The sequence below is a fragment of the Muscardinus avellanarius genome (assembly GCF_963383645.1).
Source record: "Muscardinus avellanarius genome assembly, chromosome: 3".
In the NCBI taxonomy this organism is placed as follows: domain Eukaryota; kingdom Metazoa; phylum Chordata; class Mammalia; order Rodentia; family Gliridae; genus Muscardinus; species Muscardinus avellanarius.
Genome location: NC_137788.1, coordinates 146,398,302 through 146,414,890, shown reverse-complemented (window position 1 = coordinate 146,414,890; position 16,589 = coordinate 146,398,302). Strand labels below are relative to the sequence as shown.

General features: G+C 42.3%; 1 protein-coding gene across 2 annotated transcripts in view; it reads left to right on the top strand.

Annotated features, from left to right (window-relative positions):
- Window positions 1-302: 302 nt before the first annotated feature.
- Window positions 303-16,589, top strand: part of PDE8A (phosphodiesterase 8A) — a gene marked incomplete at both ends in the record, with an annotated part of 70,449 nt that continues 54,162 nt past the window's right edge. The window contains 4 exons of one of the 2 annotated variants that reach the window (XM_080692202.1): window positions 303-353; window positions 2,585-2,775; window positions 12,345-12,401; window positions 14,440-14,494. In XM_080692202.1, coding sequence (XP_080548328.1) covers window positions 327-353; window positions 2,585-2,775; window positions 12,345-12,401; window positions 14,440-14,494 — 330 coding nt within the window. The remainder of the gene's footprint in view (window positions 354-2,584; window positions 2,776-12,344; window positions 12,402-14,439; window positions 14,495-16,589) is intronic. The other variant, XM_080692201.1, reaches the window with a different exon arrangement.

Sequence of the window (16,589 nt, the reverse complement as noted above, 5' to 3'; positions counted from 1 at the left end):
TTTAATAGGTATTTTACTTCTATGGCGCTGATTAAAGAGAAAAATTTTTTTTGGTACTGAGGATTGAATCCAGGGACATTGTACCTCCAAGCTCCCACAGCCCCCCCTTTTTTTTGTATCTTGAAACAGGGTTTTGCTAAGTTGCTACAAGACTCACTAAGTTGTTGAGGATGGCCTCACACCCACAATCCTCTTGTCTCAGCCTCTCAAGTACTGGGAGAGTACTACCACGTCTGGTGAGAGAAATTTTTAAACAAGATTCTCTATCCATTTTTAAGCAGATTTCTGTCTTACAGGTAGCAGTAGCTGATGTGCAATTTGGACCCATGAGATTTCATCAAGATCAACTTCAGGTACTAATGAACCATGCTGTAATGATTACATGTTGATTTTCTGTAAAGGGTGGGGGCAGAGGAAGAGATTATAAAATTATACATTTTAAATATTCAGTATTCTATTTTAGATAATAGTTTTGTATCAGTGTTAAATTTCTTGGACTTTAAATAGTTTTTTGTACACTTGATAAATATGAATGTCCTTCTTAGAAATACCTATTAAGATATTTAGGGACAAAGATATGTGCAACCCACATTAAGTTGGTTCCACAATAAGGAATACCATGTGTGTGTGTGTGTGTGTGTGTGTGTGTGTGTGTGTGTGTGTGTGTTGCTGGGGATTGAATTCAGGGACATTCTAACCCTGAGCTATATCCTCAGCCCTAATTTATTTTTTATTTTGAAACATGATCTTACTACATTGTTTACAGCCTCAGTAAGTTGCTGAGGCTGGCTTAGAACCTACAATCCTCCTGTATCAGCCTCCCAAGTACTAGGATTACAGGTATGTGCTACCATGCCTGGCTGAAGAATATGTTTTAAAGTGTGTAGTAGGTGTACATGTATTGTGTGTGAAGAAAGAGGGGGAAAAGCATAGCATAAGTGGCAAAATTTTAACAATTGATGAATCCAGAAGAAGGGCATCCAGCTGTGCATTGTAATTTGCAGTTTTTTGTGCACTTGAAATAGAAAGTAAAAAATAGTCTTTTCTATGTTGCTGAACCAGATCTATTAAAAAATCTATTATTTGACTAGGAGAGAGAAAATATCAAATTGAAATTTAGCCAAGTTATTTGGGGCTTCCTGTTTACAAACACATGTTCACTGTTATATATTTTTTTAAAATATGAAAAGGGCTGGCAGAAATGTGTGCTCTTAGTTCCTTGTATTTGTGGTGTTTGTGCTTTGGTTAGCTTAAAGGAAGTAAGCCCTGGGGAGGAGGGTTTCTGTCAGCTTTGCAATCTGCTGCATAGGCTGCTGGTCTCCACTGACCACTGCTGTCCCATTAGTGAGCCTGGATCTGCAGGGATGGAGTAGAAGTGCTCCTGAGCCAGGTGTGGCTGGGGACAAGGATGGACAGGAAGGGGAGACAGCAGGTCCAGCCTCCTGATCAGCCAGTGCTGGCACAGCCAGCTGTTTGTTGTATCTGCACTGTCCTCATGCTTTGAAATACAGTGTTTCAGTCTCCTTTAAATCTTCCCTTTTATAATCCAGTGAAATTTCTTTTAAATTTTGAGGAGTTACATAAAAATTACACAAAATCTTGAGTATATATATATATTAAAGAATTAAGCATTCCAGTAGTTTCACTGAAGTATTAGCATCTGCCATCTGAGAGATACTCACTTTTCTCTTCACTAAATATTTATATTTGTGTGTTTTATTTTTTGTGGTATTAAAGAGTGTAACCCAGGGGCTTTCTACCTTCGGACTACACCCCCAGCTCTATTTTTTATAATTTATTTGGAAACAGGGTCTCCCTAAGTTGCTGAGAGCCTCACTAAGTATCTGAGGCTGGCTTCGAACCTGTGGAATCCTCCCAAGTGATGGGAGTACAAGCAGGGACCACCACGCCTGGCTATTTGTGTGTTTTAATTTATTCAGTTTCAAGATAAAATGTTCTGTCTAGTCTTTGTTGGGTTATATCAATGGGTTTATTAGCAAAAAAAAAAAAAGTATATGATCCATGGACTTGGACTTCCAGACTAAGAGCAGATAGAAAGTAGCACTAACCAGGTGTGGTGGCCCATATCTGTAATCCCAGCTACTTGGGAGGCTGAGGCAGGAGGATCACAAATTCAGTGCCAACCTGGGCAACTTAGCAAGACCCTGTCTAAAAATAAAAAATAGCTGGGCGTGGTGGTAGCCAGGAGGATCGCGCAGGTTCGAAGCCAGCCGTGCTGGTGTAAGAGACCCTGTTTCCAAAAATAAAATAGGTCTTGGAGTGTAGCCTGGAGGTAGAAGGGCTTCCAGGAACTCCAGTACCACCAAAAAAATAAATAAATAAAAATAAGAAATAACAAATATGATGGGACTGTATCTCAGTGGTAAAGCACCACTGAATCCAACCTCTACTACTACAAGAAAGAGAAAAAGGAGGGAGGGAGGAGCTGGTTGCTCTGGGAGAGCTGAGTGATAATGCCCTTGAGTTACGTGTAGAAGAAGAATTTGAATTGAAGAAGGAATTTTTTGTGGCTGATTAAGAAATGACAATTATTTAAAAAAATGTTTGTGCTCTTTTGGTTCAGGTACTTTTAGTGTTTACCAAAGAAGATAACCAGTGTAATGGATTCTGCAGGGCATGTGAAAAAGCAGGGTTTAAGTGCACAGTCACCAGGGAGGCTCACGCTGTCCTTGCCTGTTTCCTGGACAAACATCATGACATCATCATCATAGACCACAGAAATCCCCGACAGCTGGATGCAGAGGCACTCTGCAGGTGAGCCTCAAACTCAGGCCTTTGTGACAATAAGTGGAGCCTGGAAACACAGCAGGTTGAATTCAGTCTCTCCCCACATGTAATACAAACAAGACATTTATTATTCCTAGAACTAATCTTTAACTCTTTTGTTTTGCTTTTCTTTAAGAAAAAAATGTGAATGAGAACCATTAAGGATTAAGATGGAACTCAGTATTTAATCAAATAACTATTACTTGCATATTTCTGAAATAAGAATTATTATAATTTTCCAGGTTTTTTAAAGTTATGAAAAATTTCAGAATTGTCTTCTATTGTTAGATGAATGTGCCTTGTTTATAATACATGTACAAGATTAATAATGAGAAAATTTAAGATGCAGGAATAAATTTTTTTAAGTGCTTAAAAAGCCTGGCATGGTGGTGCATCCTATAATCCCAGTACTTAGGAGGCTGAGACAGGAAAATTAAAGGTTTGAAGCCAGCCTCAGCAAGTAGTGAGACTCTTATCAACCTAATGAGACCCTGTTTCAAAATTTTTTACAAAGGGCTGGGTTGTAACTCAGGTAGAATGCTCCTGGGTTCAATCCCCAGTACTACAACTACTACTACTAAAAGTGATTAAAATTCAAAAAATTTACTTTTTGCTACTGATCGATGCAGTGCAAAGTAAAATACCCATTTTGCTTAACAGGGGTAAGACAAATCATAACTTTAATATAATGTAAAATCTTATAATAGTCATTTTAAGGATATTTAAAATAATGACTTTTAGTAGATAGAAAAAATTAAGCCCAATATAGCAAGAGTTAAAATTTGAGCTGGGTTCAGTGATGCATGCCTGCATTCCTAGTACTTGGGAGGCTGAGACAAGAGGGTCACCAGTTCCAGGCCAGCCTCAATAATTTAGTAAGACTCTGTTTCAAACTTTAAAAAATTTTTTGAAAATTGACGAGACAGACGGGCATGATGGCACACACTTGTAATCCTAATTTTTGGGAGGCTGAGACAGGCGGCTGGCCAGATTGAGGCCAGCCTCAGCAATTTAGTGAGGTTGTCTGCAACTTCGTGAGACCTATTTCAAAGTGAAAAATAAAATAGGGCTGGGGGTGTGTCTTGGGGGATAGAGTGCCCCTAGGGGTTTTTTTTGTTTGTTTGTTTGTTTTGTTTGTTTTTTTAGTGGTACTGGGGATGGAACCCTTCTACCTCTGGGCTACACTCCTAGACCATATATATACATACACCAGCAAGGCTGGCTTCAAACCTGCGCGATCCACCTGTCTCTGCCTCCCAAGCACGGGGATTACAAGCGTGCGCCACCATGCCCAGCTTAATTTTGTGTGTGTGTGTATGTGTGTGTGTGTGTGTGGTACTGAGGATGGAATTCAGGGGCATGCTACCTCTGAGCTATACCTCAACCCTATTTTTATTTTTATTTTTATTTATTTATTTACTATTTATTTATTTATTTTGGTAGTACTGGGGGTGGAACTCAGAGGATTTCTACCTCCAGGCTATACTCCCAGACCTATTTTATATTTTATTTGGAAATAGGGTCTCACTAAGTTGCTGAGAGCCTTACTAAGTAGCTGAGCCTGGCTTCAAACCTGTGCGATCCTCCTGTCTCAGCCTCCCAAGTGCAGGGATTACAAGTGTGCGCCACCACGCCTGGCCTCAACCCTATTTTTTATTCTTTATTTTGAAACAGGGTCTCGCTGAGTTGCAAAGGACTTCACTAAGTAGCTGAGGCTGGGAGGGAACCCAGATCCTCCTGTCTCAGCCTCCCAAATGCTGGGATTGCAAGCATGCACCACCACGCCCGGCTGTGCTCCACTTTTTAAGGGAAGAAAATGTACTGTTACATATTCTAGGAGTATTCTAAACACATAAGGTTGATTTATCTAACATTTTTATTGAACTCTGTATAAGAGAATTTTATCAAAAGTAAATAGAATGAAGCTTTTGTCTTTTTCAAGCTAATAAACTGGTAGAGTAAAAGTATTTAAAAGAAAAAAGCAAGCCAGGTGTGGTGGCATGTGGCTGTAATCCTAGTACTTGGGAGGCTGAGACAAGAGGATCATAGGTTTAAGAATAACCTTAACAACATATAGAGACAGTAATCTAGTGAGACCCTGTTTCAAAAGCAAAAAGTAAAAATGATGGGGCGGGTGTAGCTTGGGTGTACAATGCCTCTAAGTTCAATTCCTAGCACCAAATAAATTTTAAAAATTAAAAGTACTATTACATAATACCAAAAGCCACACACACAAATATCAAATTCCATAAGCCCATAGTTAATCAGAATTCTTTCATCATGTAAATGACAACTTTATACAATTTTTAAACAAAGAGTGAGAACCTAAATGCTTAACCTGTGCATTTAGAGGAGCATAGAATGTCACTTAGGACATTCACCTCTTCAAAGTGCCTACCACCCTTTATTCCAGCCTGTGCTGGGGGCCTAGAGTTCTGCAAGGAAAAGCCCTGAGTTTTAGAAGTTCTCTGACATGTTGAGCCCAACTTTGCCCAGGGTTGTAAAAGCAGGTCTGTTCCTCTTGCCCAGAGTGAATTTCCAGCATTTGAAGTTAGGGTTTGTGTTCCCTCAAGACATCGTCCATTTGCTGAATTGAGAACCTCCTCTCTGCTGTCCGTGGCTCCTCACAGAGAGTGGTTTCATTTTCCAGCCATATAAAGGGTGTTGTCTCTGAGAACCCGCTGGTAATTGATAGCTCTCATCAGCATGGAGCCAGAACCAAAAGCTCACACTGTGGGAGCGCCCCTCCCTGTACTAGCCAGAGAGCAGACCTTATAAATACAGTCCCTCTGCATATATTGGGACAATAGCCATTCATAGCCCTGGCCAAGAATCTCAGGTCCTGCCTCAGTTTCATCTTGGTTCTAGCCCTTACCTGGCTTGTTTTTCTTAAGGTCATCCCCAGAAGGGCGTGTCCACTCTTGCTCCAAGAAATCTCTTCAGACTCAGCTCCTTAACTGGCTTGCTCTCTCGGCAGACCTACATGACCCGTGAGACCGTAACTCCCACACAGCCCTGCCCTTTGCTTTGTCTTCCCTTTGGAAGTCTCTATTCAACACTCGGGGCCTATGAAGGATTCTACCTCAGTCCTGACCTGTTCACATACCTGCGTTCACCCGTATCTCTATTCAGGGTGTTTGGAACTCTCCACTTCTTATGAGATACCGTGCTGAAGGCCAGATAGTCTGTTGAATTTCCAGTTTAGGAGCCCTGCTTTTCAAGTCTCAGTCTGAGGCACCGCATTTGTTTTGAGAGCTAGATAGAAAAGTAAGACATGGTTTTAGCTTCTGAAGAACTAGTTTTCTGGTTAGAGGGTATCTTTGTTTTGTGCTGCTATAACAAACTAGGTAACTCATTTTTATTTTAATTTTTAACACATAAAATATAAAATTGTACATATTAGTGGGGTACCATGTAATGTTCAATACGTGTATACATTGTATAAGTTTTAAATCAGGTTAAATATATTTATCTCTTTGAATATTTATCATTGCTTTCTGGCAAAAAATCTTCAAGATTCCTTCTTCTAGCATTTTGAAATGTCCTGTACATTATTGCCCTCTAGTTTTCTCTTAGTTCTGAAGGCTGGGAAATCCAGGGTCATGGCACTGGCAAGGCTGGTCCATTGGAGCGAGGGAAGGGAGCAGCCCTCATAGCCTCAGCATTTCTCAACGGTCCCAACTCTTAATGTTACTACATTGACAATACCTACTCTTTGGAGTGGACGCAGTCAGCCCATACAGAGGATAAATGAGTGACCAGCAGGCACTCAGGAGTACACAGCAGACGAGGCTTATACAGATTTCTTTGGGTGCCCATTAGGAAGCCTTCACAGGGGACATTTGGGTTGAGTCCTGAAGGATGAGCAAAAGCTTTGTTTAAAAAAAAAAAAAAAAAGCCAGGCGTGGTGGGCACGCTTGTAATCACCGCGCTTGGGAGACAGAGACAGGAAGATCGCACAGGTTCAAAGCCAGCAGCGCTGGCTTAAGAGACCCTGTTTCAAAAATATAAAATAGGTCTGGGAGTGTAGCCCGGAGGTAGAAGGGCTTCCAGGAACCCCAGTACAACAAAAAAAAAAAAAAAAAAAAAAAGGTGGAGATAACCTCCTAGAGGGAGCAGCATGAGCAGCAGCAGGCAGGCGTCGGGCTCCCCACGGGTCAGGCAGGCATGCAGGAGGCTGAAGCAGCAGGCACAGCCAAGTCATGAAGGCCCGGAGTATGAACCCGAGGCTTTGGACTCTCCTGGGGCAGTCGGGACACTGACACACTGTGTGGGGAGCATTGTGGAAGATAACTTGGCTGCCTACTCAGTGGAGGATAGAGTAGAGGACAGGAGGAGCAAAGGCAGCCCAACCAGTGCAAGGCTGTTGGAGGCCATTTTTGTGCAGTACCTGTTATCAGTGTCTCCTCCCAGTTTCCTACCAAAGATCACAAAGATAGCAAGAAAGACAAACTGACCACAGCAATTTAAAAAAGCAAAGGTAAGATCATAGATATGTTGGAAGCTGCATAGGGGTTCCCATTGTAATTGTCTTATTGAGGGAGCGAGTAAAGAGCTGTTCCTGAGCTCTGCCCACACACTTCAGTCTTTGAAGCAGAAGTACCAACATCCTGTAGGAAGACAGTGGGGAGAGGCTTTGATTCTCTCCCACTGGGCTCTGCTAACCCTAGGGTACTAGAGAAACAAATGGCCAAGCCTCAGCTGCCAGCAGGGCATCTGTGAGGTGGCCAGAGGCCTGACCTCCGTCCCCATTGCCTCTGCTGCTCCTTTTTCTTTACTTTCTATATCCGTTTAGAAATCCAAGGGGGGGTTGGACAGAGGAATTATTTTTCCTACCATGTCATAGGAAGGGGAAGAGGCATAAGAAGCCTGAGAATAGTTCTTCACTTACTACAGTTTCAAAACAGCAAACTACATAAATTCTTATGTTTGCCCTGCAAGTGAGGGAGAACAGGCCAGGAGCCCGCTCTGCAGCACACGCTCACATGCCCACCAGCAGTGCTCGCCAAGCCCAGCTGCACTGTAGATCTGCCCTGCAGCACAGTCTGGGGGTCCAGAGAAGGGGGTGCTTAGGAAACTTTGATTCCCCCTGTTAGCCAACTATTGGCCTGGGTCGATGTGGCTCCTGACAAGGGCAAGTGATAAGATGAAGTGGCCTGTGCAGCCTTAGCATGGTGGAGGGAAAGAGAAGCCCTGATAACTAAGAAGATTATTTCTAATAACAAACTGAAAACCTATAGGAGACCTCTACCTAGTGTGCAATAAAGAGGCAAAGAAGTAGTTTTTTGTGCCTCAGGAACAGAGCTCTATAGTGAAAGGGAAAGTTGCATAAAGGGAGATGGAAGAAACACTGCATGGAAAACCAAAGTGCATTAATAGAACTGCAGTCTGCTGAGTGCAGAAGCAAGATTAAACTCAGAGTGACAGGTGCTTTCATACAGTTTTTGGATTCACCTTGGTCTGCAGATCCTTTTTACCACTGTAAATTTCATTCTTTTCAATCTGAAACTAATTGCACATGGCAGAGAATAGTAACAAAGTACAAGTAGCAGAGTTGTGCTTTTGTAAAATTAAACTTTTTGTGGTACTGAGGATTGAACTTGGGGGTTTTCTACCTTCCAAACTACACCCCAGTCCTATTTGTATGTTTTTTGTTGTTGTTGTTGTTTTGTTTTGTTTTTTGTTTTTTGTGGGTCTGGGGATGGAACCCAGGGGCATTCAACGTCCAAGCTACAGCCCCTGCCCTATTTTTTATTCTTTATTTTGAAACTGGGTCTCACTGAGTTGCAGAGGGCCTCACTTAGTAGTGAGGCTATCTGCGAACCACAATCCTCCGGTCTCAGCCTCCCAAATGCTGGGATTACAAGCATGCACCACCATGCCCGGCCTTTATGTTTTATTTTATTTTGAAACAGGGTCTAACTAAGTTGCAGAGGGCCTCACAAGGTTGCTGATGCTGGCACCGAACCTGCAGTCCTCCTGTCTCAGCTTTCCAAGTACTGGGATTACAAGCATGTGCCACTATACCCTACATAAAATTTAATTCTTTAAAGGGCTTTGCCATGTTTTCATTGTAAGCCTTTATCATGTAGCCTTCTTTTTCAGTGTGATATCAAGATCATCAGAATTAGTTGTAGTTGGCCAGTATGATTTGAGAATGGGCCACCAGTACCCATTTCTGATCTTTTTCTAGTAACAGGATTTCTGATATTTATCTGGGCTTATGGCTACCCAGAGAATGTATTATATTTGCTAACTTTTCTTGCATCTAGCCAGTGTAGCTCTCACATGCATCTTCTGGAAAGTATCCTTGAAGGGAGAGAGCATGCCCTCTTCCTGTTGTCTAGCTAGCACTCAGTGTTTCTTGGACCATGAGGAAGCAACCATGCAAAGACTGTAAAAAGAAGTGCACTGAGGAGGGCGCAGGGCTCCTGGCTGTGCAGTACCGTGGCGGTCCTGGACTGTCTCCTCTGCATGTATTTCATGTATGAGAAGGCAGATGCATTCAAGCCCCTGCTTTTGGGCCATACTGTCATGTGTAGCCAAGTTGACTCCTCCCAGCACACCAGTTACCAGGACTCTGAGGCTTCCCAGTGTGCTTATTCTGCTTCCTGGATCTCAGGCCCCATCTTCTGACCTCCTTAGAACCTGCCTTCCTAATGTCTTGGGGTACTTATCTGCTATGTCAAGTAATTTCTTCTCTAATTTTCATATTTTAAAGCAACGGTATTATTTTTCAAGTCAGGTTCCTGACATGCCTATTTTCTAGCCAGATTTTTCCTCCTTCTGCACTATAAATCAAGAGCACAGTTCTAGCTTTTTGAGAAAAGCTTATCTCTAAACATGATCATCCTTTGCATTGCCCCTCATTCTTGTGTCTCCAGTTATGGGTGGATCCTCTGGAAGTCCTTCTGAGATATCTGCCATTACATCACTCAAATATCTGTTGGTTTAAAATGAGTGGCTGCATCCAGTCATGGTGGTGCATGCTTGTAATCCTAGTACATAGGAGACTGAGACGGGAGGATCACAGGTTCGAGGACGGCCTCGACAACATAGCAAGACTCTCAGCAACCTAGTAAGACCCTGTTTCAGATTAAAAATAAAATAGGGCTGGGGGTGTGGCTCAGAGGTAGAACTCCCCTGAGTTCAATCCCTAGTATTACAAAAAATAAATAAATAAAATGGCTGGCTGTATACTTAAATCTCCTTTCCTCCCTCCAAATCTCTACTATGATGGAAACATAAGTACCATGTCTCTATAAATCAGGGAAATGCCATTGAGAGATTGTGTCTTTTTTTTGTGTATGTGGTATTGGTGATTGAACCCAAGGTTCTTCTACCATTGAGCTATACCCCTCCAAACCCCTTCCTTTTTTTTTTTTTCTTGGAAACAAGGTCTTGCTAGTTTACTGTGCACTGGCCTTGAACCTGTCATCTTCCTGTCTCAGCTTCCCAAGTACTGGGATTGCAAGCATGCACCACCATACCTAGTGAGATTGTCTTTTGTTCCTTGTTTGGAATGAGCGCCAGGATGGACATTAGCCCAGTCTTGATCCTCCCTCCCATGTTCTTTCCAGGAAGCTGAGCCTGGTTCTTCTTAAGTCAGGGAGAATAGGGTTGAACACCTGGCCAGCATGCCCCTGTTTAGAAGGTCTCTTCCAATACAGCCATGCAGAGTCCTTTGTTCCCGTCCCCTCTGGGGGGGAAGGCATATAGGAGCTAGAAGAATACAGAGTGGACCCTGGAAGGTACAGAGTTGTTGAGGAGAGTGAGCTCCATCCCCAGGAGGACTGGCTGTTCCCTAGAGCTTCTTTTCTGTTTCTGAGCACCTTCCCTTCCCCAGGGCTAGTCTGCATGTAACCTTAGACTAAACCTTTCTCAGCCTGGATCTCACAAGGAAATGCAACCTAGTGCCCTCAGGCTGGCAGGGGTGAGCAAAGGAGAACACGGCCCTGTGCATTTGCTTGTGTATAGTCTGTGGCAGCAGTGGTTAGGGTTGGGTAGTTGGGACAGAGTCCACACTGATCCATATGGCTTACAAACCCTAAAATATTCATTCTGCAGCCTTTACAGAAAAAGTGCCAACATCGAGGCATCCACTATGTGATGATTCTCTCCTATACATCTGGAATGCTTATGTTATAGTCCATCTTTGGAAGAATTGAGAAATAGTCACTCAAGATGCATTCTCTATTCTGTGTTTCTGTTTCTGGAACTCACGGCTGAAGTCTTGTGATCAGCCTCAACTAATCCTGGGCAGGATCTCCAGGAGACTGTCACACTTCTCCCTGGAGCAGCATAGGTGTGGTCTTCTCCATTTCCTTCCGCTCCTGCACAACTCTTCTTCCTCTGTCTGAGCAGAGTTCCTTCCTCTTCCCATGGCCTGGATCTTCTCCAGACAGCCCTGCTTGCTTCCCCAGCGGAGGAAGTGTCTAGAGCTGTTGCATGCTTCCAGTGGAGCACTTTCTTTTTCTTCTTCTATTCCTCAGTGTCATGTTTATGTTTGTACTCTGATATTTTGGTTGTTTTTCTCCCTATGGCCTCTGAAGCTACTTCTCCAGAAGGTTGGGCTCCCTCTCATGTGAGAAGCCTTATGCTCCAAGGGTAACTTCAAAGTAGCACAATCTTATGCTTTTCTCCACCATTTTTTAACCTTTTGTCACAGGTGTTGACTCTCCTTTCTGACTAATAACTATCTTTCATTTTCTAGTTTTGTACTTGTGATATTGTTGATTTGGCCTCCATTTTACTTAGGAAATCATCATTGTGTGTGCTGTCAGTTTGAGCTGGCCCTCAAACTTCATCATCCCCGCAATCTGTAGAGCCATCAGCCTGTGGTAGTGCACATAAACTTGCATTTCCCTTCAACAGGAAGAGACAGCTGTAGTTCTTTTCATGTAAGCACAGAATATTCTCCATTTCAAACAACTTAGTTTAGCAAAGACCAAAGCAAGTAGCATGCCACCATCACCTCAGTTGGCTTTGATATCCAGATCTCATAACTATTACAGTTACTACAGTCCACTGACTAGGGCTTGCCAAGAAGGCATCTTTTCTTTCCCTGTAATACCCCCTAAATTTAATTGTTCTACTGTCTTAATCAGCATTCTCACTGCTATAATCTAAAAAAACCTGCCCATACAATGTAGAGGAAGGAAGATTTATCTGTTCACAGTTTCCTTGGATAGTGTGAGTTCAGTCCACGTGAGGCCAGGTCTGGGATCTCAGGACATGGTGACAGGAAGAGGAGAGGGAGAGCACCAGGACTGCGCCTCACATCACGGAGGCCAGAAGCCAGAGCAACAAGGGGATCAGGGACCATATACACCCCAAGGCCACACCCACCAGCTCTGGCCACTGCCCAGATTAATCCACTACAGTGGATTTATCCACCACTGAGATTACAACCAACCCCCACTTCCAACATTGCTACCTTGTTTCTGGGAGGGCTGGGAGAACATTCTAAGTCCAAACCATTCGTTCTACCAATAGTGCTTACATCTATATTTTTAAGAATTCTTTTTGTATTTAATTCTTTTTGTTTTTTTTTTAAGGTCTATCAGATCATTAAAACTCTCAGAGAACACAGTTATTGTTGGTGTAGTACGCAGGTAAATTTTCATCGTTTTATTACATTTGATGTTGTAATCCAAGCGTCATTGTAATGATTGCTCTTAAAAGACTGCTGAAGCCAGGCATGGTGGCACATGCTTATAATCCCAGTACTTGGAGGGCTGAGACAGGAGGATCTCAGGTTCGCAGCCAGCCTCAGCTAGTTAGTGAGGCCTTCCGCAACTTAGTGAGACCCTGTTTTAAAAGTGAAGAATATGCTGGGAGTGGTGGCGCACACTTGTAATCCCCGTGCTTGGGAGGTGGAGATAGGAGTATTGCGCTGGTTCAAAGCCAGCCTCTCTGGCTTAAGAGACCCTGTTTCCCAAGAAGAATATAAAATAGGTCTGGGAGTGTAGCCCGGAGGTAGAAGGGTTTCCAAGAACCCCAGTACCACCAAGTGTACTGTGACAGGCAAGCTCCTTTGAAGTTTACCATTTTATTCTTTATTCTTTATTTTATTTTGCTTCTCTATTTAACTTCATGGAGTGTGTTCTCTCTCAAGTTAAGTATTCTGATTTTGAATGGGCTTTTACTTCAGAAGCAAGGTAAACCCTGAGAGAATTCCATTCCTAAAAGTGTGAAGGTATCAGGGCTTTTTTTTTTTTTTTTTTTTTTTTTTTTTTTTGTGGTACTGGGGTTCCTGGAAGCCCTTCTACCTCCAGGCTACATTCCCAGACCTGTTTTTACATTTTTATTTGGAAACAGGGTCTCCTAAGCCAGCGCATGCTGCTGGCTTCGAACCTGCGCGATCCTCCTGTCTCTGCCTCCCAAGCGCGGGGATTACAAGCGTGTGCCACCACGCCCAGCGGGGCATTTTTCTAGAGCCTCTAACTCCACATATCCCTAAGGATCTGAATTTTATATAAATGGGGATAATCTTATTCTTAATTTGGAATAAGGGGGGGGAAAGCAGAAGGGCAAATATTCAAGTGAATGTCAATGGGCATGTATTTTTTATAGATTGAAGAAATGTTTTATATCTTTTAATCTTTGTTTTAGCTGTAGGAGAGAAGGGACTTTAAAAAAAATAAATTGGGGGTTTGGGATTTAGCTCAGTGATGAGTCCTTGCCTGGCACACACAAGGCCTCGGCGGAAAAAAAGTATAAGAAAAAAAAAACACCTTAGGTTAAAAACCAAACTAAGCTGGATGTGGTGGCGCACGCTTGTAATCCCAGTACTTGGGAGGCTGAAATAGGAGGATTGCAGGTTGGCAGCCAGTCTCAGCTACTGAGGCCCTCCGCAACTTAGTGAGACCTGTTTCAAAATAAAGAATAAAAACAGGTTTGGGAGTGTAGCTTGGAGGTAGAATGCCCCTGGATTCCATCCCCAATGCTGGGGGGGGGGACTGGGAGAAAACATGAAAGCCAGGCGTGGTGGCGCACGCTTGTAATCCCAGCATTTGGGAGGCTGAGATAGGAGGATCGCGGTTCACAGACAGCCTCAGCTATTATTTAGTGAGGCCCTTTGCTACTCAGTGAGACCCTGTTTCAAAATAAAGAATAAAATATAGGGCTGGGGGTATAGCTTGGAGGTAGAATGCCCCTGGGTCCCATCCCCAGTACAGCAAAAAGAAAGAAAGAAAGAAAGACAGACAGAAAGAAAGAAAGAAAGAAAGAAAGAAAGAAAGAAAGAAAGAAAGAAAGAGAAAATAATTGGATTTAGTTTAAAAATTTACACATTAAATATATAAAGGGACAGTCTTCTAGTGTAGTCTCTGTATTTCAAGTAATATAATAGGTGGGCACAGTGGCGGGTGCCTGTCATCCTAGCTGAGGCAGGAGGATCACTTGAACCAGGAATTCAAGACCAGTCTGGGCAACATAGCAAGCAAAGCATTATAATAATACAACTGCCAAAGCTAAATATGAAATTGAATCAGGAAATGATTTCTAGCTTTCCATTCAATTACTAATCTAACTCATGTAAAATTACTCATTTATATGATAGTGGAAGTATTATGTAAATTAGTGATTTCAAAAGAATTGAGATGTAATTGATAAAAACCAGGTCTAACCATTTACTATATTCTTTTGAAGGGTGGACAAAGAAGAGTGTTCTGTGATGCCCTTCATTTCTGCTGGCTTTACAAGGGTATGTACCCACTTCTTTATTACACAAGTATAATTCAATTTAAGAAATTATCTCAGTTTAGTACCCAGCAAAAGTTTTGAATTTTGGGGAAAAAAACTGTTGTCTTTGTTTTATAGTTTAGTTTACTGTATAGTTTGCTAATCTAATCCATAACACTTAACCTTTCTTAGTCTCTCAAAACTATTCCTGCAGCCGGGCATAGTGATGCATGCTTGTAATCCCAGCATTTGGGAGGCTGAGACAGGAGAATCAGTTTGCAGCCAGCCTCAGCTACTTAGGCCCTTTGCAACTCAGTAAGACCCTGTTTCAAAATAAATAATAAAAATAGGATGCTGCGTGTGGTGGCACATGCTTGTAATTCTAGCGCTTGGGAGGCTGAGACAGGAAGATCACGCAGGTTCGAAGCCAGCCTCAGCTACTTAGTGAGGCTCTCAGCAACCCTGTTTCCAAATAAAATATTAAAAAAAAGGTGTGGGAGTATGGCCCGGAGGTAGAAAGCCTCTGGGTTCCACCCCCAGTACCACCAAAAAAATATATAATAAGTCTGGGAGTGTAGCCTAGAGGTAAAAGGCCCCTGGATTTCATCCCCAGCACCACAAAAAAAAAAAAAAAAAAAAAAAAAAGAATAAGAAGAAATGGGGCTGGGAATTTAGCTCGGAGGTAGAATGCCCCTGCCCCTGGGTTCCATCCCCAGTACCAAAAACAAAACAAAAAAAAACTACGTCTGCTAAACCCATCTAAACATAATAAAATCTCCTATTTAGTGAGCATACCCACTAAAACTTCTACCATAATTGTGGTCTTATTTCTTCCATGTATACTTGTAATCACTTAAGCCAGTTCAATGTTTAGGAAACAAGGCAACCCAGACATAGCTTTCTTTTCCTCCATCTCCAGCTTTAGTCGGTTACTTTCTCCGAGAGTCACAGTGGAGATACCTAAAGGGGGCTGACCCTTCAGATTTGTAGCCTGGATTCAGGTCAGTGAGGTAGGTCAGATGCTGGACGGTATTCTTGGGCAGTGCCTCAGGGGCTGCAAATTGGATCTTGAGAAATGAAAACATAATAACTGAAAATTTAACACTTTGACAGAAGGAGTTACCTAGCATGTAGCACAGAGATGCAGACAGGAAATATATTAGAAAGACTAAAGAGATGTGAAGGACAGTATGAAGAGGAAAAGAGGAAGAATGGGGTAGAGGAAGAATCTGAAGAGTGATTGGCTACAAATGAAAAAATTCCAACAAATCCAAAATAAATTTAAAGAAGAGGTCACATCATATTGAAACTGCAAAACAAAAACAAGACCCCCCCAAAAAACCAAAGAGATCTTAAAATCAGCTAAAAAACAAAAATGACCTTTGAAAAAATGAGAGCTTAATGGCTAGCTCCTTAGCAGTAAGTGGGAGACAGAAGATGGTGGAATAATATCATCAGTGTGATGGAAGAAAATAACTACCAGCCCGGGACTTTATAACCAGCTTAAGTATATATCTAAAATGCAGGTAAAATAAAGACTCCGAGAAAAACGAAAATGAAGAGTGTAACTAGCAGATCTTCACAAGGAAATTCTAAAGGCTGTCCTTCATTTAGGCGGAATATGAATGCAAAATCCAAGGTGGAAGATCTGAAATGCAAGAAACGAAGAGCAAAGAAAATAGCGAATAAGCAGCAAATAGAAGCACATATTTACTGTAAAGACAGTAATAATGATGCCTTTTTCAGTTCAAGATTCCAGGGAGAAAAGGACTGCCACTCAGTCATGCATTCAGCCAAGTTATGTTCACCTTTTGGGGCCAAAGAAAGGTGTTTCTTTGAGCAATATACATAAAATATACAGGTAGCTTTTCCCAAGAGCTGTATCTGAGTTAAAAATAATTTGGGAGGGGGTACTGGAGATTAAACCTCAGGGGTGTGCCACCACCACCTATACCCCAGCCCTATTTTTTTTAAACAGGGCTCACATAGGTTGCTGAGGCCATCTTTAAGCCTACAATCCTCCTGTCTCAGCCTCCCAAGTACTGGGATTACAGATGTGTTCCATTCTGCCTAGCCTGAGTAAAATTATTGAGAAATGGATTCTAACCATACAAGAA